At 41.4% G+C, this 27,919-nt stretch overlaps 1 protein-coding gene across 2 annotated transcripts; it reads left to right on the top strand.

Annotated features, from left to right (window-relative positions):
- The first annotated feature begins 160 nt into the window (after nucleotides 1–160).
- Nucleotides 161–27,641, top strand: edc4 (enhancer of mRNA decapping 4). 2 transcript variants are annotated; one of them, XM_054620555.1, is made up of 30 exons: nucleotides 161–379; nucleotides 2,363–2,522; nucleotides 2,681–2,792; nucleotides 4,840–4,939; nucleotides 6,319–6,505; nucleotides 6,767–6,914; nucleotides 7,000–7,104; nucleotides 7,364–7,476; nucleotides 7,679–7,762; nucleotides 7,904–7,999; nucleotides 8,298–8,397; nucleotides 9,850–10,030; nucleotides 11,148–11,214; nucleotides 11,534–11,625; nucleotides 11,895–12,073; nucleotides 12,692–12,771; nucleotides 13,061–13,199; nucleotides 13,300–13,592; nucleotides 13,795–14,025; nucleotides 14,532–14,633; nucleotides 15,110–15,184; nucleotides 16,087–16,123; nucleotides 16,415–16,562; nucleotides 17,395–17,550; nucleotides 18,238–18,353; nucleotides 18,451–18,616; nucleotides 19,812–19,998; nucleotides 20,681–20,900; nucleotides 22,102–22,265; nucleotides 25,078–27,641. In XM_054620555.1, exons 1-30 carry the CDS (start codon nucleotides 262–264, stop codon nucleotides 25,259–25,261), a joined length of 4,140 nt encoding a protein of 1,379 aa, XP_054476530.1. In that variant the 5' UTR covers nucleotides 161–261; the 3' UTR covers nucleotides 25,262–27,641. The 2 variants fall into 2 exon arrangements, with proteins under 2 accessions (XP_054476530.1, XP_054476529.1); XM_054620554.1 differs by having other exon boundaries at nucleotides 15,041–15,184.
- The last annotated feature ends 278 nt before the right edge of the window (nucleotides 27,642–27,919 follow it).

The raw sequence follows: 27,919 nt of genomic DNA, 5'->3' as shown, positions 1-27,919 counted from the left end.
TTAAAGGAAGTCATATAATAAGGAAGACCAAGTCTCCTAAATGTTTTATTATTCTGGTTAATTAAACCACTCTGTCACCCCATTTATACATGCACGCTATGCACCGCATTAGAAGACTTTGAGGTAGGAACCAATGAGCTGACGCAGATACCACCCGGAGCCTACGGCGCGGATATGACGGAAGTTTAGACGGTTGCTCTGGGTGAACGAAAGGACCAGTGACAGTATCGCATCAAACAAGAAATTATTCTCTCCCCCTAAATGAACCCAGTTTCCCCTTTCCCCCTACAAATGGCGTCCAATTCTAATATAGATATCGAGGGTGCGACCCAGCATCTCCGGGACATCCTCAAGCTCGACCGTCCCGGGAACAGCACCGGTAAGTCGGACCGGGAATGAAAAGCGGCTGCGCTAGTTTAGGCCGCAGCAGCTAATGGAGCGCTACCCTAACTAGCTAATGTTAGCCACAGTGGCTGAGCGCGCTTCAGCACTGGAGTAAAGTTAGCTGAGCAGCAGTTTCACTACCTGCTAACGAAAGCTACCGCGTTGCGTGAAAGCACAATCTGGATGTCATTAGGTTTACAAATGTCTTTTTGACTAATGTTAGAGCGCCAACTACGACGGGATGGTCTGAAGTACTTCTTATGGTTGTGACTGAGCTAGCCTTACGTTACAAGATGCAGCTAGCTTATGCACCAGTCTGTGTTCTGGGGTAGGAGAGCTGGGTGTGTTAATGCCAGGCGAAAAATAAGTAGAACAAATGTTTCCTTTAATCGAAATAATCTCCTCAACACCTGCTCCCTTGTGACTTCAAAGCGTTAAAGGGAGGATCGTTAAGCCAGAGTCATTTCACTGCTATCAAGAGTTAGCTTTAGCCTCCATAACTGCGTAGAAGGTCGGTGTTCTCGGCCAATTTGAATACACTCCTTTCAGCTTTGTGTGTTGTGTCCGCTGCCTGTTCAACTCGGTCATTTTGAAACTCGCACCTGTCAAAGTGATCGAGTATTGTAAGGAAGCGACTTCTTGCTCTGGGGAGGATGGTGAAACCCCAGCGGGCTCCAGAGCAACCCGCTGCTTTTTAACCTTATACCTGTCATGGGAAATAAACCATATTCACATAGCTAACTGTTACTAATGGTTATTTGGTTTAAAAACTGTTGAGGAGCAGTAGCAATTGAAATATAGTAAAAAAATAATTATAATACAGACAGATGAAAGATCATTAAAGTTGTTCGCAACTTTTTTTAAATCAAACTTTATGTATGATTTTGCTCAGCTCCTGAACTAATTGTTCTGTGAGACATTTTTAACAGGAAAAGCTGTGAAAGCTCTCCTGCTGTGCTTGCAATTATTTGGACAGACAGCAAGCTACTCAAATGGTTATTTCTTGATGCCAACGGAAGTTTTGCACAGCAGGCATTTTGATTTTGTCGTTCCAGGTAAAGACCAGGTGTAATTGATATCATTAATCATGGCTCTGTTTGACTGAAGTGTCCCAGTAAGGAGTGGCTGTGAGCAGCAAGCATTTTAACAGTGCTTTGGAATTGGTAAACGTCAATTGAATGTCATTAGTGAGGTTAATAGTTCCACCTGTGGTTCTCCTCTGACATATCGAAATGTGTTAAAAGATATTTGTCTGCAAAGTAGTATGGTGTGATTTAGCATCTAGCTGACACCATTCTGCTTTCCTTAGAGGATTTTGACCTGTTATATTAACAGGTCAAAATAATTAAATATATTAAAGCAACTATAGCTTAACAATTTAATAACTCTAGTATTTATTGGCTAATTGTTCTTAAAAAAGACCCTTGCGTATTACAGAACCACCTCCCCATACCTCACTAACTTAACTCAAATGGGGATGTTGTTTTCCAAACTTTTTCCTTTTAATATTGCTATCATCCCAGTGGGGTTTTAAAAAGAAAGTTGGAAACTTAGACTGTCAATTGTACTTTCATTCAAATGAAATATATTCTAGTTTTTCTTCCACAATGTCAAAAGCAAGATAAACGTGGATGAGCTGAAAGTGCAAAATGAAAAAACAGATTAGATGTTCCAAGCTGATAAACACCAGGTTGAAAAACTAATCCCAACCTTATCTACTGATTTTGAAGAAATAAATTGTGAATGGTTTCAGTAAAACTATAGGCAAAATGTAAATTTTTAATGATAACATTTTGTTTCTTTTACATTTTTTATGAAGTTTTATGATTCTGTATTGGGCTGTAAGCGCTGTCAAAATATTAAGGCAATAGACTTCCAGAATCATCTCGTTGCAGGTTGTAAATTCTCCGACTGCATTTTAAATGTATTTCTTTTTACAGTGTTTCGTATAACCCCTGCATTCAATGTCTTTCCTCAGATGCATCAAGTGATGGCCTGAGAATGCCATCTTTCAATGGAGAGCTGAATGGGTTATTGGGAGCAGCAGGCCTTCTGGGAGGCACTGATCGGTCATCCATGTCAGACTGTACCCAACCCATCTCCACAGACCTCAGCAGCACTCAGGAGTGTCAGATAATGTACGTTGGTTCTTAGAATCAGCCACATGCACAACTTTGTAGTTAGGCTGACTTTATCACATGAAGGACAATCACAGTGCTGTCTCTCTGCTTATTGAATTTGATAATTAAAAAAACTCGATCAATATTGAAATTAAATGTGCGTCCTGCAATTTCAGCTGCCTTTCTGGTGATGATGGCTCCACCTGTTTCCCCATCACCTCCAACAATGTGGAGATAGTGGCAAGTCAAGATACCAGCATCAACAGCAAGGCACGTGGCAGCAACAAGGTAAGAAGGCAAATCATCAGCAACGCAATAGCACAGTCAATGAGCGTATATATATATATATATATATATATATATATATATATATATACACACACACACACACAGTGGGGCAAAAAAGTATTTAGTCAGCCACCAATTGTGCAAGTTATCCCACTTAAAAAGATGAGAGACGCCTGTAATTTTCATCATAGGTACACTTCAACTATGAGAGACAGAATGGAGGGAAAGAATCCAGGAAATCACATTGTAGGATTTTTAATGAATTAATTGGTAAATTCCTCAGTAAAATAAGTATTTGGTCACCTACAAACAAGCAAATTTCTGGCTCTCACAGACCTGTAACTTCTTCTTTAAGAGGCTCCTCTGTCCTCCACTCGTTACCTGTATTAATGGCACCTGTTTGAACTTGTTATCAGTATAAAAGACACCTGTCCACAACCTCAAACAGTCACACTCCAAACTCCACTATGGCCAAGACCAAAGAGCTGTCAAAGGACACCAGAAACAAAATTGTAGACCTGCACCAGGCTGGGAAGACTGAATCTGCAATAGGTAAGCAGCTTGGTGTGAAGAAATCAACTGTGGGAGCAATTATTAGAAAATGGAAGACATACAAGACCACTGATAATCTCCCTCGATCTGGGGCTCCACGCAAGATCTCACCCCGTGGGGCCAAAATGATCACAAGAACGGTGAACAAAAATCCCAGAACCACACGGGGGACCTAGTGAATGACCTGCAGAGAGCTGGGACCAAAGTAACAAAGGCTACCATCAGTAACACACTACGCCGCCAGGGACTCAAATCCTGCAGTGCCAGACGTGTCCCCCTGCTTAAGCCAGTACATGTCCAGGCCCGTCTGAAGTTTGCTAGAGAGCATTTGGATGATCCAGAAGAGGATTGGGAGAATGTCATATGGTCAGATGAAACCAAAATAGAACTTTTTGGTAAAAACTCAACTCGTCGTGTTTGGAGGAGAAAGAATGCCGAGTTGCATCCAAAGAACACCATACCTACTGTGAAGCATGGGGTGGAAACATCATGCTTTGGGGCTGTTTTTCTGCAAGGGGACCAGGACGACTGATCCGTGTAAAGGAAAGAATGAATGGGGCCATGTATCGTGAGATTTTGAGTGAAAACCTCCTTCCATCAGCAAGGGCATTGAAGATGAAACGTGGCTGGGTCTTTCAGCATGACAATGATCCCAAACACACCGCCCGGGCAACGAAGGAGTGGCTTCGTAAGAAGCATTTCAAGGTCCTGGAGTGGCCTAGCCAGTCTCCAGATCTCAACCCCATAGAAAATCTGTGGAGGGAGTAGAAAGTCCGTGTTGCCCAGCGACCGCCCCAAAACATCACTGCTCTAGAGGAGATCTGCATGGAGGAATGGGCCAAAATACCAGCAACAGTGTGTGAAAAGCTTGTGAAGATTTACAGAAAACATTTGACCTCTGTCATTGCCAACAAAGGGTATATAACAAAGTATTGAGATGAACTTTTGTTATTGACCAAATACTTATTTTCCACCATAATTTGCAAATATATTCTTTAAAAATCAGACAATGTGATTTTCAGGAATTTTTCTCATTTTGTCTCTCATAGTTTAGGTATACCTATGATGAAAATTACAGGCCTCTCATCTTTTTAAGTGGGAGAACTTGCACAATTGGTGGCTGACTAAATACTTTTTTGCCCCACTGTATATATATCGTCAAGACCGAAATGGAAACCCACAACACCAACAATTCAAGACAGTCAAGCTTGTGTGTGTTGTGATGACTCACCAGAGCTGAGAGCTTGCTTTTGCACAAGAGACAAGCTATGGTGCTTTTAAAACATTACAGATCCTTCAATCCAATAAATGTGATGTCTTCATTTTTTTTTTTAAAGATGTAAATTATCACAGTAAATTTTTATTTTTTTATGCTTCATTTTGAATCGCCTGGCCTTGGCTCTGGAAAGCCACAGCCTCATGGTTAAAAAGTCATAATGATCTTTTTTAAGAGAGCTTTAATTGATTTTGAATTGTAAATTTGTTTTTCATTCAGGTGAAGATTCAACCTGTTGCCAAGTACGACTGGGAACACAAGTATTATTATGGCAGACTGATAGCCGTGTCCAACTCCTTCCTGGCCTACGCCATCCGAGGTGAGAGTCCTGGAGGGCCTGTTAATTCTTCCGAACATCAATCATCAAAAACACTTGAGATATTATATATAATAGATATATTTAAAAACAAGAAATGCTCCCACAGGTTGTTTTAAACCTAAACCAGCTGATAAACTATTAACATGGCTGTAAATTGAATACATTTAAAAAAAAAAAAAAAAAAATTGAATTAAAGCTTTAATGTTTACAGTGTAAACATTTGTGCTGCATGGCACACTAATACTAGAAAGGTATCACAATAGTTTGCTGTCAAAAACGGTACATACCCTATTTTATTAGTACCTTAAGTATGACTGTGTTGTAGTGCGTGCGTGCGTGCGTGTGTGTGGCACTCTGCGGCCTGGATTTGGATCTCGCAGGAAACAGTGGTTTTAACGTTGCAGCAGTCAAAACGTATAACTGCGAGTCGTGGGATTAAGCTAGAGTTAACCAGAAGGATGGAGTCAACAAATTATTTTAAAGAAGATTAAAGCAGGTCATGAACCTCGCTGGCTGCACTCTCCTGCTCTGAGCTGGATTTTCTTTAACAAAAACAAGGAATGTAACAACGCGGCTTTTATTACTGACCAAATGTACCGATAAAATAATATTCACCATCTTCTCTGAATCTGTCCAAGCATCTCCTTTAATGGAATCCCTTCACCGTCTCCTGTGCTGCAGTAGCACTCTCTGCCTGGACTATTACTGATGCAATGGCAGGGGATGCTGTTAAACAAAAATAAAAATAAATATTTTTAAATGTGATATCTGCATAGATGACATCAGATTACTGCATGTCGACTTTTTTTCTTAATACATTTTTAATTAATAGAAAAATAGTTTGAAGTTCCATGTTTGTCATCCATTATTCCATAACTTTATCTGAAATCTTAGATTATTCCTGTGGTATAGTTTTAAATATCAGTATCGAGATATTTAGGCAGGGTATGTAATTGAAGTCACAATTTGATTTTGTGACAACATTGATGAGCATTTCATTTTTTTTCTCACTTGTGGTGACACATCAACAATAGAATGGAGGTGAATTGTTTTTGGTCTCTGCTGCTCACAGCATTGAAAGGTGCTAATACAGAAACAGTGACCTTGTTAGTCTGGATAACACCCACCTCACTGTCTACAGCTTTCATAGGAGCCCTTTCCTTTTTCTAAAGAAAACCTATGTGTTTGTGTGCCGAGCATGATACAGGGCCACCGTTCTAGTTCAGATCTTCTCCCAATATTATCCCGTCCTTCTAATTTGACAACATCTCGATACAACATGATTGAATACGTGTATGTAGTTGCATAAATGAAAGTGCTGTGATACTCAAGGTCACCTTTTTAATCTTGTTTTTTTGAATGAACATCTGTTTCCTCAGGAGCCAACAACCACGCAATGATTCGTGTCCTGAGCGTGAGTTTTGCCGAGCGCTCTCTACTGAAGGGCTTCACCGGAGCTGTTACAGATCTAGCTTTTGCCCACCTGGACTCCTCGCTGTTGGGCTGTGTAGACGAAGCGGGCAACCTGATGGTCTGGCAGCTCACCTGCACTGGAAGCAAGATACTGTATCCTGACATGTGGGAAAGATTCAAAAGGAGTGTGTGGGAGGATGTGCAGGTCTATGTGTGTCTCTAGAGTGGTGGTAGTAGTTACTGCTTGGCTTGTTTATTTCATCTTAGTTTTGTGTGTGCTTTTTAAGTGCAAATGTTCAACTCGGAGCAGCCCAAACTGCATGGTGATTTAACACAAACCCCTGTGATATTACAGCCTGCTCTGGCACAGTGATCACTGAAGCAAGAATTTTCCTCAACCCAGTTTGCCTGTAGTGATCAGATTGTGGTTCATATCCGACGGCCAGAAGACTCACCGCTGAACTCCCACCGTCGCCTCATCTGGTGCCCGTTCATCCAGGATGACAACGAGGAGAACCAGGACGACACCAGCCAGACCCTAGCCCTCCTACATGAAGACGTGGTATGAGAGTTTTTACTTTCACAATCGCATCAGGAGAGAGAAAAGTGGGAACTTTGCCCCCCCCTAATTTTATCCCCCTGTCTAGGCTGAGGTGTGGGACCTGGAGGTCTTGAGAGCCAACCACAGCAGTTGGCCCGTCGATGACACAGATGTAAAAGAAGGCCTCATCACAATCAAGGGACATACCCAGGTAGGAGTCAGCATAAAGCACATGTAGGAATTCTTGCAGAGTGTTGAATAGTTCTTAAACAATGATGTTTTAATTAAATGCAGTTCATGTAAATGATGATTTTTCTGCAAGAACATGAAACCATTTTCATTACTTAAGAGGATTTTCATTAGAAAAAATAAAAACTACGGTAACCTCGTTTAACAAAGTGGCATGCTGTGTCTTCCATACATTCCTTGCAGTACTGATTGTGTATTTTGTTTGGTGTCTGCCCCTCCAGCGGGTCAGTGAGGGGGCCCTGTCTCCAGATGGAACCGTGTTAGCCACAGCCAGCCACGATGGGTACATCAAGTTCTGGCAGATATACATAGAAGGGGTACAGGACAAGCCGAGGTAAGCAAGGAGGTTGTCTCTTTACTTTCACACCTCATCATGAAATGCAAATGTATTTTTCTGAAAGAAATGAATCATGAGGTTCATGATGTATCTGTCACCTACTGACCTTTTGTCTGTGTTATTCACCACTAACCAACTCTGTGGATGTGGGTTTCCTCCTATCTCCTCTTCACTTTTCTTTTCTCTCTCTTTTGTCCAGATGTCTTCATGAATTGCGGCCCCACGGAGGACGTCCCCTCTCCTGCCTTCTTTTCTGTGATAACCACAAAAGACAGGACCCCGAGTTAGTATACACATGTGCACACACAGCTTTCAGTGAAAATTGTGACAGACATATATTCATCTGAGGCTGTTGCTGTTTGAATTTTAGTTTGTTTACTCTTTTTCCTCTCCTTTGCCAACTCTTCCACTTTGTTTTTTGTAGAGTTCCTTTCTGGCGGTTTCTTATAACTGGAGCGGATCAGAACCAGGAGTTGAAAATGTGGTGCACTGTTTCCTGGACCTGCTTACAGACCATCAGGTTAATGCTTTAATCCATCATTATAAGTCTAAGTCCTTTTTTTATGCTCTCTGTTTTTTGTAATAAGGGATGCCTTTTACTATACTATAGTATATTAGTCTATATAATACAGTAGGCTCATGTCTCACTGGAAGTCTCTCTTTGAACAGGTGCCTCACACCAGTCTAAATCTAGTTCTCAGGTCAAGAAATATATGGATGATTATTACTGCTATCTGAAGCTCATCCCATTAATGTACATTGTTGTTTAAGAGCAACAGATTTAAAGTTACTAATGGTGGTGTTTTTTCAACTTCAAGGTTTTCTCCAGATCTGTTCAATTCATCAGTTCTGCCAAGTCTGAAGGCCAGTCTGGACCTCGCTGCTGAGTTTCTCATCCTCACCGACGTACAGAGAAAGGTCAGGACAATGTTTTCAGCTGTGTGGTTCAACTTATGTTTATGAATAATTGTTTCCTCGTTTTACTGCTCATGTTACTCCTTAACTTTGTGAACACTAAAGTACTAAACCCTTAGAGACCCACATAGACCATATATTCTCTTTTTATGGGGTTGTGAGGGATCTTGAGGGGGAGATGGCAGGTCAACAGGATATGTCATACAGATGTGGTGCCCATCATCTGAAAGCTGAAAATTAATTTGAGATGTAGCTCAGTGTGTGTCAAGCTGTTCTACACATAAATCAAAAGTACAAAATAATTAATTCATTTTTAACTTAACCTACTTTAAATATTAAATTAATTTAGATAAATTGTGTAAAGGGGCTTAGAACATTATAATGGAAGTATATAAAGACCATTCTCATGATCACTTATGTCTGGTAAGTTTTTGCAGCAAATTTGTGGTACATACCATTTGTTACACAGATTTGATGCAAAATTTCAAAATGTTTGACCACTCAAGAATTGATAAATTAAACAAAAATCCCTCCAAAAATTCCACATTAAGAAGCCAAGACCTTGAGGAACACAATAGTAAAATCTTTTGGTATCTAAAACTTTTTACATTTGAAGATGACTACAATAACTGCATTTCTCGCAGGTTGGATGGCGTGCACTTCTGTTGATCAAAAATCCCCTTATTTTCAATATACTTGGAAAGCCATTAGTCTTCTGAATGCCATATGTTTCTTATTTATGGTGGTACAATTTTAATGAGTCTGTGAGGTCACTTTGTGTGATCTCAATTGGATTCACAAGAATCTCAGCCAGTCATTCCCAGTTTATGCAATTACACAACTTTTGAGGGACACCAGTATGCAGAAATATTCAAATACACCATTTTTAGAATATGCAAAATAACACATTTAAACTGTAGCGCAAAAACGGCTTGGTATTTTCCCAAAACTTTATGGCATAAGTGTAAAGTGGGTATGTCTGCAAAGCTCAAACTTGTTGGTACACCCATTTTCATTCAGATATCTTGAGGTGAGAGGTCAAGGGACCCCTTTTGAAAATAGCCATTCATGTTTTCCACCACCATAAAGTAGTCTTACTTTAATGCCTTATTCAGTCCCTTTCCAGACCAGCTAGCATGACCCGGTTGGTACCAGTGGAGTTATTAGTTCTTCTTGGTTCATATGATAGCTTTAAGGCTAGATTAAGACACTAAAGGACTAGAATTACCGGTGATCCTGCTGGTCTCAGAGGGTTAAACCCTAATTAAATTAAATCTTCTTTGGGTATTCCTCATCTGAGAGAGCCAGTTTGACTAAATATTGTTTAAAGAGCCAGTCTTTCTAAAACTGGGGTTAGTGTGCCGGTGAAAATGGCCCGTTATTTTTGAAGTGGACCCACAATACCACGTCATCCGGCCTCTAGCTTCATACTCTGCTGACGTCATTCTTCGCCAGGTCCTGTATGTGATGGAGCTGCGGCAGGATCTGGATAAAGGCAAGGCCAGTTTCACAGCGGTGTCGGAGTTCCTGCTGACTCACCCTGTACTCAGCTTTGGGATCCAGGATGTTGCCCACTGCCGATTGCGACACACTGAGGTTCTCCCTGCAGAGGAGGAGAGTGAGAGTATGACAACAGGTGTGCATGCACACTCACACAGACACAAACACACTTGCATCAGAAGAAACAAAAAAGTTATTTCTCTCCTGCAGTCTTTTAATCATTCTTGTTACCTTATTTTGTTTTCTATTAATATATTCATGTTCTATTCCAAGAGCCAACTTTAAAACCGGCCGATGTATTTTTTGTCAATAATTTTATGTAGAATTTTTTTTTAAATATACGTCCAAAGAACTGTTATAAAGGTATAAATTAAAATTATTTATTTTCCTATAAAATGTATTATGATTGTGAATTAGCCTTTTTAAAACTCCGGACGGCTCAAAATGAAAGTTTTCTTTATCCCTGTGGAAGATATGTGACGTTGGGTTCCCACTTCTAACGAGGCCAGTGAGACAATTGTATAATAATTGAAGTACAATAATCCATAAAATTATAATTTGGCATATTTAAACCAGGAGCTAGGTTAGTATTAGTGATGGTGGACACAACATTATAACGTTAGTTCCCTCAAACAATGTAACTTAATAACAAAGATGCCCATAAGAGGGGTTTAGAAGTGGGAGGCCGACAGAAAATACAGCGTATACCTGCGTATATCCTGCCCTAAACCAACGCTCAGATGACAAGCTAAGGGTTACCTAAAACTAGCCGTATCCTAAGATTACCATAGATTACGTTACATGAATCTTGAAACACCATCGCACAAAGTAACCCAAGCTAATGTCATAGCTTAAGTATAGCTACATGTTAATGTCAACAAAGTCATCACTTGACATGACGGTCTGTCTAAGTCTCACCCCACCTGACCATGAAAAATGCAGGTTGTGCAACAAATTTGTCGATTTATCTCATTTAATAAGTGAAGTAACTGTGCACAACACGTAGCTGTTTATTTCCTGAATCTCTGCCCCACTGTTCAAACCCCGGATTAACCAAATAGCTGCACTATCCTACATACATCGCCAACAGAACTGGCAACCTCTTGTTGTGAATTGAATGCAATGGAGCGGGGGAATGAGAGTGCGACATGTAGTGGCTTAATGTTATTAATAGCACCTTTTTTAAATGTGTATCAGCATTAATCCTAATTAACAAAGCATTACTTTGTGTGTGTGTGTGTTTTTTCTTCCAGAGGGCACTCAAGGACCAACAGAGTCCAAGTCTGGGATCCAAATTAAACTCTACTGTGTCCACACCAAGTAAGTTTCTTCCTACAGTTTGATGTCCGTGTTAGGATCATGTTGGCTTGAGTTAAGATTTAATGTCCCCAAGGGGCAATCTGGTTAAAGACAGTCAATACTAGTAAATACCAGTAAATACCAAATAACCAAAGACTAGCTTTTCATTTATAACCAGTTAGTGAATCGCAGTCTTTTCAATTTTATGAATGTATTTAATTGTGGAGGTATGGGGATGTCTGTGCGTGTTTGTGGAGTCAGGCACAGGAAGCATACAATGGGCCCAGGTCTTAATCATTAGGGTAGTCTTAAATTAGTGTGTCTGTGTGTGTGTTTTCAGGAGTCTGCAGGATGTCCAGATCTGGTTTCAGCCATACTTGGGTTCGAGCTCTGCTTTATTCCTGCCCCATTCTGATTCTCAGGATGGATTTGGTAAGTCACAGTCCCAAGATTTCAAAAAACAACAGACAAGGACAAATCTCTGGAGATGATGGATCTTTATGTTTACTCAGGTTTCTAACCATACAAATGATATTGAATCAAGTCAACGTTGGCAGCACTCTTTGGAGGCAGACCATTCACTTTGCAAAATACAAAGACAAAAATCTCCCAAAATCGTCCTATTGCACTGTGTGTTTGTGCTTTCTTTGTGTGTAAAACACAGCCACACAAATAAAGCACTCGTTACACTTTGTGTCCAGCAGGGTTTTCAGACCATCTCACTGACCAGAGCTCCGACAAGGAATCAGGAAATGGCTCCCAGACCGACCTAAGGAAGATCCCATCACTTCCTGCTCCAACTGACTTCCTGTCAAACTCGGTTGCCAGCAGTGGGACCAAGCTGATGACTCCTGATGCCTTCATGACACCAAGCACCTCGGTACTTTTACCCCAGAGCCTCTTCCACTGCTTCTCTCTATCTTTCATTAACAAGCTGTTTGGGTTGTCCGCATGCTGGAGTGACCTACAACATCAACCAGTTAATAAAATAGTCCAAAAAACCTTCAAAAGAACATGCTTCAAACTATTTCTTGTATGTTGCCTAGCAACATCTTTCCTCATGAATAGCACCGTCCTCCGGCATATTGTTTGAGTGCTGCTACTGGCACTCGGCAGATACAAGGCCGCAACTCTGTTTGTCCACACTCTAGAGATAACAGGAAGTACATGATTTCTAATATTCATATTAGCTGAATTTTACAAAGAGTATTAGTGGAATATAATAGCTGACTGCACCTTTCGTTTGAGTGTGAGGAGAATTTGGTTGCGATGTGACCAATACCAGTTTTCTCCATGTTGCTTTAGTTTAGTTCAGTTTGTGAATTCATGGGATTTCTTTCTAAATGTTTACTGACTAACATCAGAAAGTATGGCATGAAATATAATGCAGGTTGTAAATACAGTAACAGTGTTAGCTTATTTACCAAGGGTTACTGGTTTTTCAGAAACACTTCATTATATTCGCTGCTTGTTAATCACTTTATTTGTCTCATTCCAGGTACCGGCTTCTCCTGGCAGCAGCGCCAGCAGTCTGACCATCGTGACAGCTATGAGCACCAACTCAGACTCAACTAACAGGTGAGCTTCCCTATGCAGTTTAGAAGGGATAAGATCATAATTATGATAAGATTAATGGTGACCATCATCTGTAATTTCATTGTGGTTATGACAAAAACCTCAACTTCATCAATGTCCTCATAACAACTCTGTTGGAAATCGGATTGTACGGATTGTTAATGAATATCTACTTCTTTTGTTCTGCCATTCATTTTACAAACTGTAAATCACCAATATAGATTAACATACCCACATATCTCCTGCTCTTCTGGTCACATGTGAACTTGTATGTCTGTGTTACTGTGTGCAGAGCTATGGACGAAGTCAGTCAGAGTCCTAACAGAGCAGATAACATCAACAGCAGCAGCAGTAGTCTGGCACTCTCCACCTCCACCAGCAGCCCAAGAGCTGTTTCTGCTGTGCTGCTGCCTGGACTAGAGAGCCTACAGGCAAGACACACTCTATGACTTCTACAAGCCTCTTGATTCTCTACAGGGAATGGTCTTTATTTTATTTTTTTCTCATCACACTCCTCATCTCCATCCTCAGGCAATAGCGTCCCCTAGCGGTCCTCTCGCACTGGACAGCCCTCAGGTTCTGGATTCTCCCCTCCTGCCCCCTCTGGCCTCTCCGACCAGGGCCCGCTCCCCGGACGTCATCTCCTCGGCCTCCACAGCCATGTCCCAGGACATGCCAGAGATCGCATCCCAGACCCTACAACTTCAGCGCAGCCTGGTGTCCAGTTTGGAGCCGTTGCCTCTCTCTGCTCTCCAGACGGACAGCATGGCGTCTGCTGCATCTGCCCTGCACCTACTCACCTCACCACGCACATCCAACAATGGGTAGGTTGATGACGAGCAATGATAGATAAAGCTAAAATGAATGCTGAATGTTCGAAGTAAATACACAAATTGGAAGCTGTCAGCAAAGTATGTCCATCTATCCATCCTTTCTTAAACAAGGATGCATTCTTAAAATGTTCATCAGTAATTTAAAGCATAAAGAAATTCTGGAAAATGAACTTGCAAAAACTTTCTGTCTCAGCCTGTTGCCCCCTGAACTCGGAGGTGCTGATGGGCCAGTGGGCGGGTCAGTGGAGTCTGAGCCAAGACTCAGTCACACCCCGTCTTTACTGGAGAACGCCTTATCGCAGGAGAACCCTGGGGTCGGCGGTGGGTCTTCAGATGGCGGTGTTAGCCACACACCTTGGCCAGCTGCGCCTGATATCACCAGAGAAACCAGGAACAGTCTCAGGGACAATGGTCTTGGAGACTGGTAAGCATTTACACATTCAAATACATTTAACAATTCAAACATAAAAAAAAAAGAAAGAAAATTCTAAATTGGATTGTAAACAAATTGTGTTCTTATGAAAAATGAAAGATTATTTCTTGTGAAACAGTATTTACAAAACCAACCTCGACCCCCATTTTCCCATGTGACTATAAGACAATCTTTCAAATTGGTCCATTATTGAGGGAGAGCACTGCGGCTGCAAAACGAGTTTCAGTATAAATCTTTCAGTCAATTCCTCAGTCATTGTGCGTCCATTAAAAGTGCTTGTTTATGCCACTGACAGGCTCAGATTGTTGTAAGAATTGTCTGTCAACAATATTGAAAGGAACCTACCTTTCTTTACCTTTTCTCGCTTGATTCGGTCTGCTTGTTGTTGTGTCTAACCAAGTACAGTCCATAAGCATTTCTTTCATATCTGGGTTGAAATTGTAGAAGCAGTGTGAGAATAATTTCGTAAAAAGAGGTTTGTGTTTACTTTGTTGTAGTTCAAGAGAGGAGTCGAAGGACAGACACTTGAGCTCACCTTACCACCGACGCTCCTATCACCTCACCCAGAATGACAGTCAGGACGCTGGTGGAGAGCAGAGGTAACAAAAATGAACACAGTCTTTTTGTTTATGTTGATACTGAATTGAACACATAACGGGAAACGAAACAAATTCAGTACCTAATATAAGGCACAATAAAGTTGATTATATTGATCTTTTCCAAGATGATTAAAGAGTATATCTTCTGCATAGATTTACAACAGCGCTCTCTCTCTGTCTCTCTCTCTCTCTGTGTCTCTCTCTCTCTCTCTCTCTCTCTCTCTCTCTCTCTCTGTGTCTCTCTCTCTCTCTCTGTGTCTCTCTGTGTCTCTCTCTCTCTCTCTGTCTCTCTCTCTCTCTGTCTCTCTCTCTCTCTCTGTCTCTCTCTCTCTCTCTCTCTCTCTCTCTCTCTCTCTCTCTCTCTCTCTCTCTCTCTCTGTGTCTGTCTGTGTGTGTGTTTGACCCAGTGACCCCGATGATGAGGTGGCCAACCTGGCATCATCCTCAGCAAATTGTGGCTCTCGTTCTTCTCACAGACTGCCAGTTAAGGACTGGAAGACCTCACCACGAGCCTCGCCAAAAGTGAAGAGGAAGACCAAGAAAGATGACAGGTACATTGATGTTTTCATAGTGAAGGAATCTGTAAAAAGTGGGAAAAGGATTTTGCATTAGGTGACACTTTGTTGAAAAACTCCTCATGATTCAGGTACAAACTAATTTATTTAAGAAAATGACATTGAAAAAATCTTTAGCTGATAATGTGAATGCAGCAGAAATCACTAATGTGAGGTAGAGACCATATAATTAGGATGTTAGCACTATGCTAGCCACCGGTACCACCAACACTAGGTTGATTGCCGAATGGAGGCAATCCCTCAATCGTAAATTATGCCTTGAATTCTGTATAGAATTCCTTTTAATGTTAAAAACAAAATGTTAAAAACAAATGTGGATACTTGTTTTCTTGGTTAGAAAAACACATCTATCTATAATTGTATTTTTAAGCTTGGTTTTATGATGGATGAAAGATTGTCAGGCAGTCACTTAGGTTTGATCATAATAGGTTGTTCACTGACAGAAAGAAGTGATTAGTCACATGAAAAACGACTGTTTTACAGCAGTTCAGTGCCATTTTACTTCGTGCCATTTTACTTCTACTGCTCTTCACATAAAGTAAGAAGCAAAATAAACAAAGAGTGCTCTCAATCCATACTGTGACTTCATTAAGCATAATTCATCTCAATTGAGCAGCTGGGGTTATATAGATAGTCAGGATTAGACAAACGCCATGCTGAAATCATGTTTGTCGCTTCAGATACTTTGTTAGTATTGGTAGTATTCAGTGGGGTATTTCGCTACGATTAATTGGATAGAGTCACAGTAAGAATCAATAACATTCATACCCAAATGTTTAACATTTAAAAACGTTAAACATTTTACTTGTTACATTGAGACACTGGTTCGAATATTATCTTTAAAAGTTTTTTTTACATTCTTTCTCCTTTCTCGTCAGTGAATTGTCTCAGTCCAGGCAAATGGATTCTGGTCAGGTAAGGTGATCTTTTATACTATTAACTGCCACATTGTTATTTTGAATGGAAGAAGATTTTTTCTATTTTTAAATTATTTACATCTTTTGATGTTCTCTTGGAGACACACAACCATAAGTTGTTTTTTTGCTCACTAAGGGGCAGCAAAATATCGAAACAAGCTGGCAGATAGCTAGCGACCAGATTTGAAATACATTAACAATCTTTTAGCAAATAAGTGATTACTTATATCTATACATATGTTCAATCAGCACTTTTTCTCTTCTTTCAATCATGCTCTCCATTCCATAGATGAATGCTGAAGTACAGGACGAGCTGTTGATGCTGCTGCGTAGCCAGCAGAGGGAGTTAACTGACCTGCGTGGGCAGATTGAAGCCATGCAGAGCACCATCATGGCCCAAGTAGAGCACGTCCTCACCAACCACCAGGAACAAGAGCGTATCCTTCAGGCTTTTCCCTGCCCACAGTCCTGTTTTGGTGTTTAGCATTTCAACCACTCTGTACCCAAGGCTTTTTTGAGCTGCTGTTATTCCACTTCTAAAAGATCGTTTGAATTCACCAGCAGCATTAATTTGATTTTGGTCACACAAACTGAGGCTTGGAGTTGACTGGACCACCTGAAGCTACCCTGCATCACTTCCATTAAATGCTTACTTTAAGTGACAAGAGTAGGTCACCTAAGGCCACAAAAGGGTTGTGTATGTAGGGTGATATTCTGAACCTCTTAGTTGTGTTTGAAATGGCACACTAACATACTGGACTTAAATACACACAACTGTATCGATCATGACGTTACCGTTCCAAGCTACTGTTGACATTACCTCTGCCCATAAATGTTATACTTTTCAGTAATATTCTAAGGCAAATTTAAATGATTCAATATTTACGGGTTAAGTGTGTTTTTTACATTACATTATACATGTGAGCTCCAGCATTTTCCTTTTAATATTACATTAACTTCAATTATTTTATCCAACAGTTAATAATTTAAACTGACTGCCTCGCGGTCTGCCATCGGACAGTCTGAGGAGCCGCAGTGCATTATAGGTCGGTCGAGTTTGTCCAGTAAGGTCACATACTCAGAAATTCTTGTCAACCTAGTCGACATCTGGGCATTTCTCACATACACAAATTCCACATAATATGCATTTGGTATAAATGGTTTGTTAGTATGCGATTTCAAACAAATTTCTACAAAGTTGTTTACATGCAGTTCTTGATGATGATCTCTGTGCATATTATTATGAGCCTTGACCTCTCGTGACCTCAGAGCGCAGACTAGAGCGAGTTCTGGCAGAGAGTCAGAACCATCAGCAGCAGCTTCAGGAACAACTCAGCCAGCAGCTCAGCAACACCCTCAGCTCGGTGCTAACCAACAGGATGGACAAAGTGCTACGAGAGGAAATGAAGAAGACTGTCCCACAATGTGAGCACACGCACACAAACGCACGTCATTAAGAACAAAATTCTCAATCACAGAGACAACAGAGCGGAGCTTTACTCTGATTAGACCACGTGGACTGTGTGTAAGAGCAGTCGTCCACATTTGTTACCAGATGATGGTGGTATTGCTCCACTTTTTTGTTTGCCGGTTGCAGACATGGATGATTTTAAGTATATAACTCGACAGTCTGGTGTCTTCTGTCTTTGGTTTCTCTTCTCTAGTCTTTCCACCATCCACTTGAAAATGTACTCTTTTGTTCAGGAGACAAGTGTTTAAGTCTTTTTTTCTTTATCTGGTGTAGCTGTGTATAAAGGTACTTTAAACATTTGAACAATTTCTGACAAAGGAATTGTGCAGCTCAGACAGCTCTCTGTATTTGGATTTGAAATTGGCTTTCAGAGTTTTAGCTCTTTTAGGCATTTTGCAGCAAAGCAGATATAGGACTGGGTGTCCCGCTGTTAATGAATGAACAGATAGCTGACACATTGAATTATATAAGGACATAAACAAAGGATCTGTATTTTGATGACATTTTATGACCCATTTGCTTATCAGTCTGAAAGCTCGGATCAAAATTAGCTTTAAAAATTGCCTGATTAGCAGCTCCTTGATCTGGTCTACTTGGTGTGTTCTTGCTAATCCGTCTTGCCTATTCTGTCCCCTCTCTAGCAATCTCTAAGAGTCTGGAGCCAGTGACGGGGCAGCTGAGCAACACAATCGCTGCCAAGCTGACTGCTGTGGAGATCACCCTGAAGGACAATGTCAGCAAGGTGGTCAAATCCAAGGCAAGTGGCTGGCATTGTTTCTTGTCCTATCCAAAGTCTTCGTAACACCATCCATTCTCTCCTGCCCCTCTTACCGTGCCCACTTCCTGTTTAACAGAACACAACTGATGCCATTGGTCGAGCAGCGGCCGAAGCGATGCAGGGGCCCATCCAGGCAGCCTACAAAGACGCCTTCCAGGGCATCGTGCTGCCCGTTTTTGAGAGAGGCTGCCAGTCCATGTTCCAACAAATCAACGACAGCTTTAAACAAGGCACACAAGAATGTAAGGCGGTCTTATCAAGCATCAAAATGTGCGGTTTTGTCAGCAATTTTATTTTTTATGTGGAAATGGACTTTCCATTCAGTCACTGGATGTCCAGACACTTGAAGCTGTTCTGGTAGCTCACCATGGCCAATGTACCTTTTGAGAAACTTTTAAATGCTACTGTGTTCTCTTTATCGAGGCCTGATATCAGGGTCTGTTTATCTAAAAGTCTAATTAAATAACCATATTTTTCAAAAAAAGCTCAGGGACATCTTTTGTGATCTTTTCCAGACTGAGTGGGGGCTCGGATGTGTTTATAAGCAGTCCATTTATTCTGAGATTGTGCTCATGCCCACTTCTCGAAGCTGGCGGCTAGATGTTTTACAAAATTTACAAAGGCTGTCATAATGTGTACAGAGGGGAGACGCACAGCTACCCTGCAGTAAATAGGGAGGCCACAGAACCCCTCGGAGCACGTGCGCTCTTGTGAGTTTGTTCCAATCTAAATTTAATCCACGATCAAATTCAGGGATTAGCTTTTTGTGGGTAAATATTGATTGTAACTTTGTGAATGCTGCATTTACATCCGCACTGCCTTCCAGCTACTGTGCAAACCTTCAGTTTATGTTGTTTATGCCCAGGTTCTCTCTTTTTTGTTGTTGTTGCACGGTGCATGCAATAACTCCACAAGTGTAATATATATCAATACATAGTGCATTGCTTCCCCTTATTAGTCAGATTCATGGGCGGATGTTGAATGTTAAACTATATATTGAGGAAAACTCTTGAATTGATTTGAAAGAATATATAAACACTAAGCAAAACCACAAGCATCATCTCCATGAAATCAATTACCTAAATCTAGATTGTAATTAAATCCTCATTTTTAGATCACATTCTGAGCTGCATGCTAAAGACCCAGTGACCTCTTACTAGCTTGTTTTGTAAAAGTTTTCTTTTGGAAATTCCACTTTTGTAGTGTCGTGTATTTCCAAATTTTATTGAATGCTACTTTTTTGTTTTTAATTAAAATACCAGAAATCATGGAGTTGTGTGCTGGTTGTTGATTCACAGTGGGTTTGGCATCACTGCTACCCATTCACACTGCTCTGAGTGATTCAGTCTGATTGCTAATGTAGTTTTAAGTGTATTTGTAATGTACCTGTTGTGTTTGGGGGGAGAGCTGATTTTCTGGTGACATTTATCTTCGCAGACATCCAGCAGCTCGAGAGCCACATGAAGAGCAAAAAGCAGAGAGAGCAGGAGACACGAGACCCCTTGATTAGCCAGCTCCAGCAGACGATCGACAGCTTCCAAAGCTCCACCGATCAGCTGGCCAACAACATCACGGCTAATGTGCGGGCAGAGGTCCAGCACCAGATCCAGCAGATGGTGGGAAAGTATGTATCCTGGCTTTACCACACTGTTGGCCTCTTAAGATTGGAAAGCTGCTACTGTAAACTTTTTTCTTCTTTCACATTTTAATAGAATCTCTGTTGTCCTCATCATTCAACTACATTTACTTATCTCCCTAAATATACTTTTATTACTAGCAGTGATTGAGCTGTTAGCATTGATTGACATTCCAAGCGGATATTTTGAATATCAGATAATTCTTATCTGCCAGGAAGCCCTGGCCTTATTCACAGCCTATTGAGCAGGTGCATAATGGGGCTGGAGAGTAGAAACAAGCAAGGCTTAATCCTGAGGCTAATGTAAGAACATAAATTCGATCAAGTCTCTTGTTCCCTCTGCAATTAATTTCATGGCCTCTAGAGTTTATGGATTGGTCGGGAGCGGAGAGAAAGTAGTTGGCCATCTTAAACTTTAAAATCTTGAAAAGGAAATGACAAGGGCGGACTGTGCAGAACCAGATTTTTTTTTAATTAATGATTTAAAGTAATGGCTCAAATCAAATGTTAATACAACATATAGAGAAGATAACGCTTACAAAAGTGTTTGAATGATGTTTTCCTGACTTGGCCAGCCTGCTTCAGTACAGTAAAGTTGGTTGAAAATACACGTAATATGGAGGATGGCCCTCTTTCTCACGTTTCCTTCTCCTGCTGTTTTGCGCCGCAGTTTGCAGGAGTCTATTCTTAGCCATGTGCAGCGAATCGTCAAAGGGGAGGTGAGCATGGCGATGAAGGAGCAGCAGGCAGTGGTGACCTCCAGCATCATGCAGGCGATGAGGTCGGCGGCCGGCACGCCCGTCCCCACAGCGCACCTCGACTACCAGACGCAGCAGGCCAACATGCTGCAGCTCCTCCAGCAGGGCCAGCTGAACCAGGCCTTCCAGCAGGTAACACACACACACACACACACACACACACGCAAACACACACACACAGACAGATACAACCAGGTGTAGCGCTGTACTTATTGTAATCGCTGCAGCTATATTTCTTTTAATGAATGCGTGCACGTTCACACACACACACACACACACACACACACACACACACACACACACACACACACACACACACACACAAAGGCCCACCTGGACCATAAGGTCCAGCGAGCCAATATGCTTCAAATACTTCACATTGCTTCACTCACAGATAACGGTAGTACAATAGCTGTGCTGCAGACACTCATTTCTGGTGTTTTCTCATAAGTAGCTATGTATCTGAAACAAGGACTGTAAGAATTTGTGTCTACAAAACGGGGCCCGCAGTCCAGTGCATACAACCCTATGAAGAGATTCTGATTCCTGGTCAGGCTATAAATGGGAATGTCGAGAGTGTTTTATATAAGATGAGGATGATGTGTCAGTGTTACTCCACCGCTATAGGGTCTGTGAAAGGAAACGCATGCAAATGCATATTAACTGATGTGCCACTCAGAGGAATGAGGAAAAAGCGACCTGTATTTTCAATTTCGTAATATAAGAGATGCTTTTCAGCTTTTTTTAGAATATAGTGACTTGTTGACTTTTGAGATAGTTGGGAAAATGCTGTTAAAAATAAATAAGAAACCTTTTGCATTTTTTTTTTTTTGCACTCTCCCGAACTGTGACTCGTAAACCGGCCATGAAAGGGAACCGTGTCTTCCACAATCTGAACCTACTCTAAGTGGCCGCTATAAACTTTTGTCCCTTACCTTTTCCAGACCCATTTGTTCAATCTTTCTGGCTATTGGTCATCTTCCATGTTGATGTGCAAAGAGCTCAGTTTCTGGACCCATGGCCTTTTAGATTGACACTTGAAAACATCAGAATAGCTTGTCAGCTCATACTTTGAATAGAATCCCTGACTACCTTACATGCCTAGAAGATTGGAGCTTATTACAATTGGACATCAAGAAGAAACAAATCTGTACTTTCTTTATAGACATTTTTCTGGTTAGTTTTAGAAGTAACGTACAGCCACCAAGGTGGATGAAGCTAGTGGCCGAACCCTTTCTCGCTTATGAGTCGGTGTATTGTGTCCTTTTCTTTAGGAGAGATTCATAAAAATGGTTTGACCTGAATACAACGCCCTCTCTCTTTTTCCTTCCAGGCTCTGTCGGCGACTGATCTGAACCTGGTCCTGTACGTGTGTGAGACCATCGACTCTCAGCAGGTGTTTGGTCAGCACCCCTGCCCTCTCAGCCAGCCCGTGCTGCTGTCGCTCATCCAGCAGCTCTCCTCCAACCTTACAACCCGCTCTGAGCTCAAAATCAGGTGAGGCTATTACAAATCCCATCTTTTTGGTACAGTTTGTGATTTTCTGTTTTCGCTAGCTTGCATCCGTAGAAACATTATTCCCAAGTAAACATACAGTGTGTTCTTTGTGGGTAATTTGAAGGCGAACGCACTGAAAATCCAAACACAATAGGCACAGTGTGGGCTTCGCAATGTATTAGGTTTTTGTCAGTGAGATACAAACTTTTTATGACAATGTCTTATGATATTATAGAATAATAATGTTCGTAAGCAGACGGCTTCCCTACACTTGCAATGGGACATGAAAATAATGATAGTGATATTGGTTCAGTTCAGCCATCAAACCAGCCAAACTCAAATATCTGAAATCTTGTGTGACTGCAATAACACATTTTAAAAACAAGCAAATATGTATTCATGTTTGTAAACCCAGTAAGAAATAAGGGAAGAATTATTGTAGTGAAAATGAATTGTCAGATGTTTCCAAACGAAAATATAGAGTGATCTTGCGTGTATCCTTTCCAGATTACTCTCAGTATGTCGCCTCACATCACTGTAGTTTGATGTAAGACCTGTCTTGCTACGCAGCAGGCATAGCTCGGGTTTAATCAAAAAACTGAGAGCTGTATAAGCTCACTTCTTCACAAAATGTCTTTATTTTAGGTTCGTTTTCTCACAAAGCGGTAGCAGTGAACGCATCACACGACTTCTCACCCACACAAGCTGGCTCATGCTCTATCGTCTATCAGTCTTTGCCTAAACTTTTGCTCCCCATCTCATCTCCATCGCGTGTCCGTTATTCCTCGTCTCCTGAGTGCTAAGCGGTGCTAAACTGCTGACCCCATCACACTGCTCCGTCCGTATCCCTGCTACATGGCCGTCCGGGGAGCAAAATCCTGTGAATAGCTTCACGATTTTTAGATGCTCTCCGTGGTTCTGTTCTTTTAACAGAAAAGTGTCTTGTGTTATTCTCAAGATGCGTGTGGATGTGTCTCCTCAGAGAGACGTTCTTTTCTACTACCCCCCCCCAAAAAAAAAAAAAAAAATCTCTTCATCAGAGTCCCTTTACAGCACGACTCTTGTGTCTGGATCGCCTGTTTGGTTCTGCGCTTGCGTTGCAGCTGCCTCCTACTGCTAACACGGCCCTCTGGTGCTGCTCTGTGCCATCTGGACAGAGAGAGAGAGAGAGAGAGAGATGAGGCCTATAGGGTGTGGTTCAGTCTGTACGGGTCGCATGATTTCAGCAGATAGAAACAAAACAGGATAAATCACAAAATGTCTTAACATCTCTTGACTCTTGCCTACTTTAAATGGCAAATTAGATTTGAGCCATGCAGGAAAACTCTGTGCTCACACAAGTAAATAGAAGTCAATTAATATTGGGATGAGACAAAAACTGCAGCAATTCTACGGTAATTTTTCTGAGGCTTTGCACAAGATAAAGGAGACTTCCTATTCTGTGCTTCTGATTGATAGTATCTTTGAAGAATCCATGAAAGATTCCCAAAGAGAAACAAAAAGCAACAATGGGATCGTTGGCCGCTTTTGGAGAACACGTCTTTATCCAAACGGGTCCAAGACTAGGGTGTGAACTAAGGGAGCTTAAAAAGCAGCTTTATATGTTTTTTTTAAAAGGGTCGGACACAATGAAGATAGCAGCATTATCTCCTGTAAGACATAAACTAGCTGGTCAGAGTCTGGTGTTCTAGCCAGTGACATTAAAAGTCACAAAGAGTCATAAAGAGTGTGTAGACAGTTAATGGGGATTTGGTGGACCTGTAATATGAGTGTAGAGGTTCATGTGGGAGCAGCTCTAAAGCTAGACTGGGGTCAGTTAGAGCTCCGGACGCTGAGGTGACGGTCATTTAAACTGTAAAGACAAAAGGTGGCGGAGCAGGACAGAAATGGTGCCACGACTGGACCGTCGAACCGCCAGGCGTCTGACTAGATCAATTAATTGGAGAGTTTAATGTTGTGTGTTCTCTGAGCGAGAAGGCAGGGCGCAGGTGACGGAGGCATAACTCAATCTTTTATGATGATATTTGAGCGAAAACCACAAGGTGCACACTCGCACAGCCGGGAAGACGATCAAGGACGGCACTTGACGATCAAACCAAGATAGAAAATTGCGACAGAGATGGAAGCAGCCTTCCTTTCTGTCCCCTGCAGCTGTTCCTAGGGTCAAAACACAACCTCCAACTGCTTTTATATCTGAATGAAGGAAGTTTTCAGATTGAAGATGTGAAACTTTTTTTTTTTATCTCATAATTATCGACACATCGAACAAAATTGGCCTTTCGTGCTAAGTAACTGTCTTTTAAGGTGCTAAATTAGAGATTCTAAACCGTTCGGAATTATACGTCTGTTTATTTGGCCAAGATGTTTTTCCATTACTGTGGGTGGGGGAGAAAGAGAGCAATCTGAACAGCTCTCATAGCTGTAGCTACTTTCGGACTGAGCGCCGACAGTCCTCTTCTCTGTCCTCGTCTCGTTGAATATGTCAGAATTGGCATATTTCAATACGTTTGGTAGAAATGGACTGAAGGCCCATCCCGACAGCTTCTACGGCTAGTTCTATTTTATGAATATGGGCAGTTGCACGCCAGTTGGATTTGATTATTATTTAAGTATAACATAGTCAAGTTAAAGATAAGTTAATATGCTGCAAATAGATTTTATGTTTATTTATAATTCAAAGGTAGAATTTAATTAGATTTTTTTTTCTTCTAAAATATTCTCTCCTGCTCTTACCTTCAGTAAATAATATGAATGGAAGTTGCTCTTTTCTCATCATCATCTGACATCTCTTTCCCTCCGTCTCCCTGCTCAGCTACCTGGAGGACGCCGTGATGAATCTGGACCACGGCGACCCGCTGACCAGAGACCACATGTCCTCGGTGCTGGCCCAGGTCCGACCGAAGCTCTTCACCTTCCTGCAGCAGGACCCCCACAGCCCCCTCAGCAAGAGGGCCCGGCGCCTGATGATGATGCTGCAGGGTCTCGTCAGCCACTAGTCCCTCATTAAAAGAGGGGCGGTGCAGGAGAGTCGTCTCCTCATAGGTAACGGATCATCACGAGTTCTTTTTTTTTTTTTTTTTTTTGTTGTGAGTCCACAACAACTTCACCCCACCTTCCCTTTCTGAGCAGTTTCTCGGGGCTGAGGACGGGAGGTGCTGTTGGGTGGAAATAGAAAACAAAGGCTCCTAAATGACTGAGTTTGTTTGGTTTAAGATGACGGTTCCTTTCAGCCCACCTGTCCCTCCACACAGATCGAAATCCAGCTCTGTCTCCCCCGGTTCCTTTTGTTCCTGTTCTACCTGCACCAGTGAAGTGTCAAGTTAGGTAATAGAAGCAGTTTTTGTTTCCGTTAGTTTTTTTTTTTCCTGGACACACACTTTAATACAAGACAATAATGGTCTGGACAACACCTAAGTCCGCTGTAGATTCTTCAAGACCTTCGTTACTGCTGCTTCCCCCCCTATCTAGCATTCTGGTCGTCTCTCATCCCTTTTTATCCCGAACCGAGAAACTGAAAACAGCAGCCAGAGAGGCTGAAATTTCTGGTCGTCCCCGTTTCCCAGACACACCGTAACCCGACGCTCTTTTTGATGTTGCTTCATCGAACTGTTCATAAGACTCAAAGAATGTTCAGCCAAGAGGTCCACAAGACCCGTTTCTTTCGTTCTGCCGTGTTCCTCTGACCCGTCAGTCAGACGTGTTGAGTTTTGGGATACCGAAACAAGCCGTGATGCAGGGGCTTCTCCTGAGCAACAGGAGGAGCAGTGCGATAAAAGAAGGCATGTCTCTGTTCAATGTGTCGCATTGTATCTTGGCCTTAAGAGCAAACAGCAAGCTTGGACACTTTTTTTATTTTTTTTTATTTAATTTTTTTCCTCTCCAACACAGACCAGAATCCTCGCTAGACCCAACTTGGAAATCAGCTGCTGCAGGATAACGATGTCCTCGGTTCGTTTTCATTTTTTTTAAACATCCAAGCTAATCCCGGCAACCAAAAAGTATGTAACACTCGGAGACATTTCCTGTCGGCGGCGTATTTCGTTTCAGTTATTTCCTAATAGGTTGGAGATGACAACCTTGCCAGGCCGAATGCTTCTCGTGCTTTTGAAGAGGATCAACATGCTGAATTGTTCTACTGAAAGTTAATTGACTCTGTTCCTGCGTTGTTATTCAGGGTGGAAACTGTGTCTCGCACTTTCTCCATCTGGCCTTGTTTTCACAAATCATTCTAACGAGAGGTCTCCGACGGATACTAAAAAGATTACAGGATGAGAAATAACATTTTTTGAAATGGAACAAGTATTTGCGCAGGTCCTCCCGGCTGAAAAGAATTCCCCTTTAAAAAATCTGAAATTTTTGGAGCTCGACATCGAGTTTTGGCAGCCGTCCATGTGTACAGCTCTGTCATGTAAATTGATCAGACTTCTCCCCATGTTTTCCTCTGTGTCCCCCCTTTTTTTTTTTATTATTATATATAAACATTTAGCATTCGTAAGAGTTGTATACTTGCTTTAAGAGGTGTCAAACTAGTTATAATACATAATTAAACACTTCCTAAATATAAATGGTCACCGATGATGTTCTTTTTATCAGGTTATTCCAAATAATGTTTGTAAACTTAATGTGCAGTTACTTCTCATAGGCTCTAGGAGGCAGCACTTAGTTGGACTGCAGATGTGCACCCCTTCTTGTCATATTAGTTAAATCATTCCTGCTCCTTCAGAATCAGTTTTACCAAACATTTGAAAAAAAAAAAAAACTGCACCAGTCTGTTTCTTCTTTAAAGCGTATTAAAAAGTGTATGATCATTTGTGTACAGCCCATTTACACACGTCATTGTTTAAACTGCAGGGTGGCCACACTGTTTTTTGCTGATTGGAAAATAAAGGTTCTGTTCATTTGACCTCTGTGTTTAGATCTCTGTTAAGGTTGGGTTTGTCTAGCGAAGTGCCTTATTGTAATCTTCATGTTTGATCCCGTTTGGGCTCTTTAGACAACTTGCAATGTTTGAGCATCATCCCATAGCGGCTCCTTTTTACTTTGACAAGCATTTGTGTCGTTAAATAAAGTTGACGGATCTGAACGCCAAACATTTGACCCCCGGGGCAGCTGATTTGGACAGACATCTGAATGATCATGAAAAAGAGAGTGGAGAGAGATACTATTCTGACTACTACCACCCTCACCTTTCAGTTCCTGACCCCGTTTATTGTCCTCGGGGTAGAAGGATGGGTCGACTCCCAAAGTGGGAGCTGTGTGTGAGAAACAACTAGTCTGTATGTTATTTTTATTTTCTCTTTCCATTCTGCTTGGATGCTTATGTTGTATCTTTTACAGTTTATTTTACCCTAAACATTTGGAATAAAAAAAACGACTTGTTTACTTTAGTGTGTCTTTATTCTTTTGGGGGGGTTTTGTTCTGTACTTCCAGTCTTAAAGATCAAGTAATGGTAAATACATTTACATAAGTTCTGCTCTTCAGCACAATGCATTTAATGCTGCTCAATACTTCTACTGATCTGCAATGCAGAGGGTTACAATGTAGCTCATACGCCACTTTATTTATTCAACCGCTTTTCAGATAAAGATTTTACATTCTTGTGGCCCCTTTACAGAAAAAAAACAAAAAAACTTCTCACATAGTCATAATTATG

Source organism: Anoplopoma fimbria, chromosome 19, assembly GCF_027596085.1.
Source record: "Anoplopoma fimbria isolate UVic2021 breed Golden Eagle Sablefish chromosome 19, Afim_UVic_2022, whole genome shotgun sequence".
NCBI lineage: Eukaryota > Metazoa > Chordata > Actinopteri > Perciformes > Anoplopomatidae > Anoplopoma > Anoplopoma fimbria.
Note: the sequence above shows the minus strand (reverse complement) of the source record. Positions and strands in the feature narration are given on the sequence as shown.

Excerpts from the sequence above, each read along its gene's own strand:
- edc4 (XM_054620554.1), top strand. The coding sequence starts at position 262 with ATGAACCCAGTTTCCCCTTTCCCCCTACAAATGGCGTCCAATTCTAAT. Across the intron at positions 15,185-16,086 it reads AAGACCAAGAAAGATGACAG|TGAATTGTCTCAGTCCAGGC; the intron begins GTACATTGATGT and ends CTTTCTCGTCAG. Across the intron at positions 16,124-16,414 it reads GGCAAATGGATTCTGGTCAG|ATGAATGCTGAAGTACAGGA; the intron begins GTAAGGTGATCT and ends TCCATTCCATAG.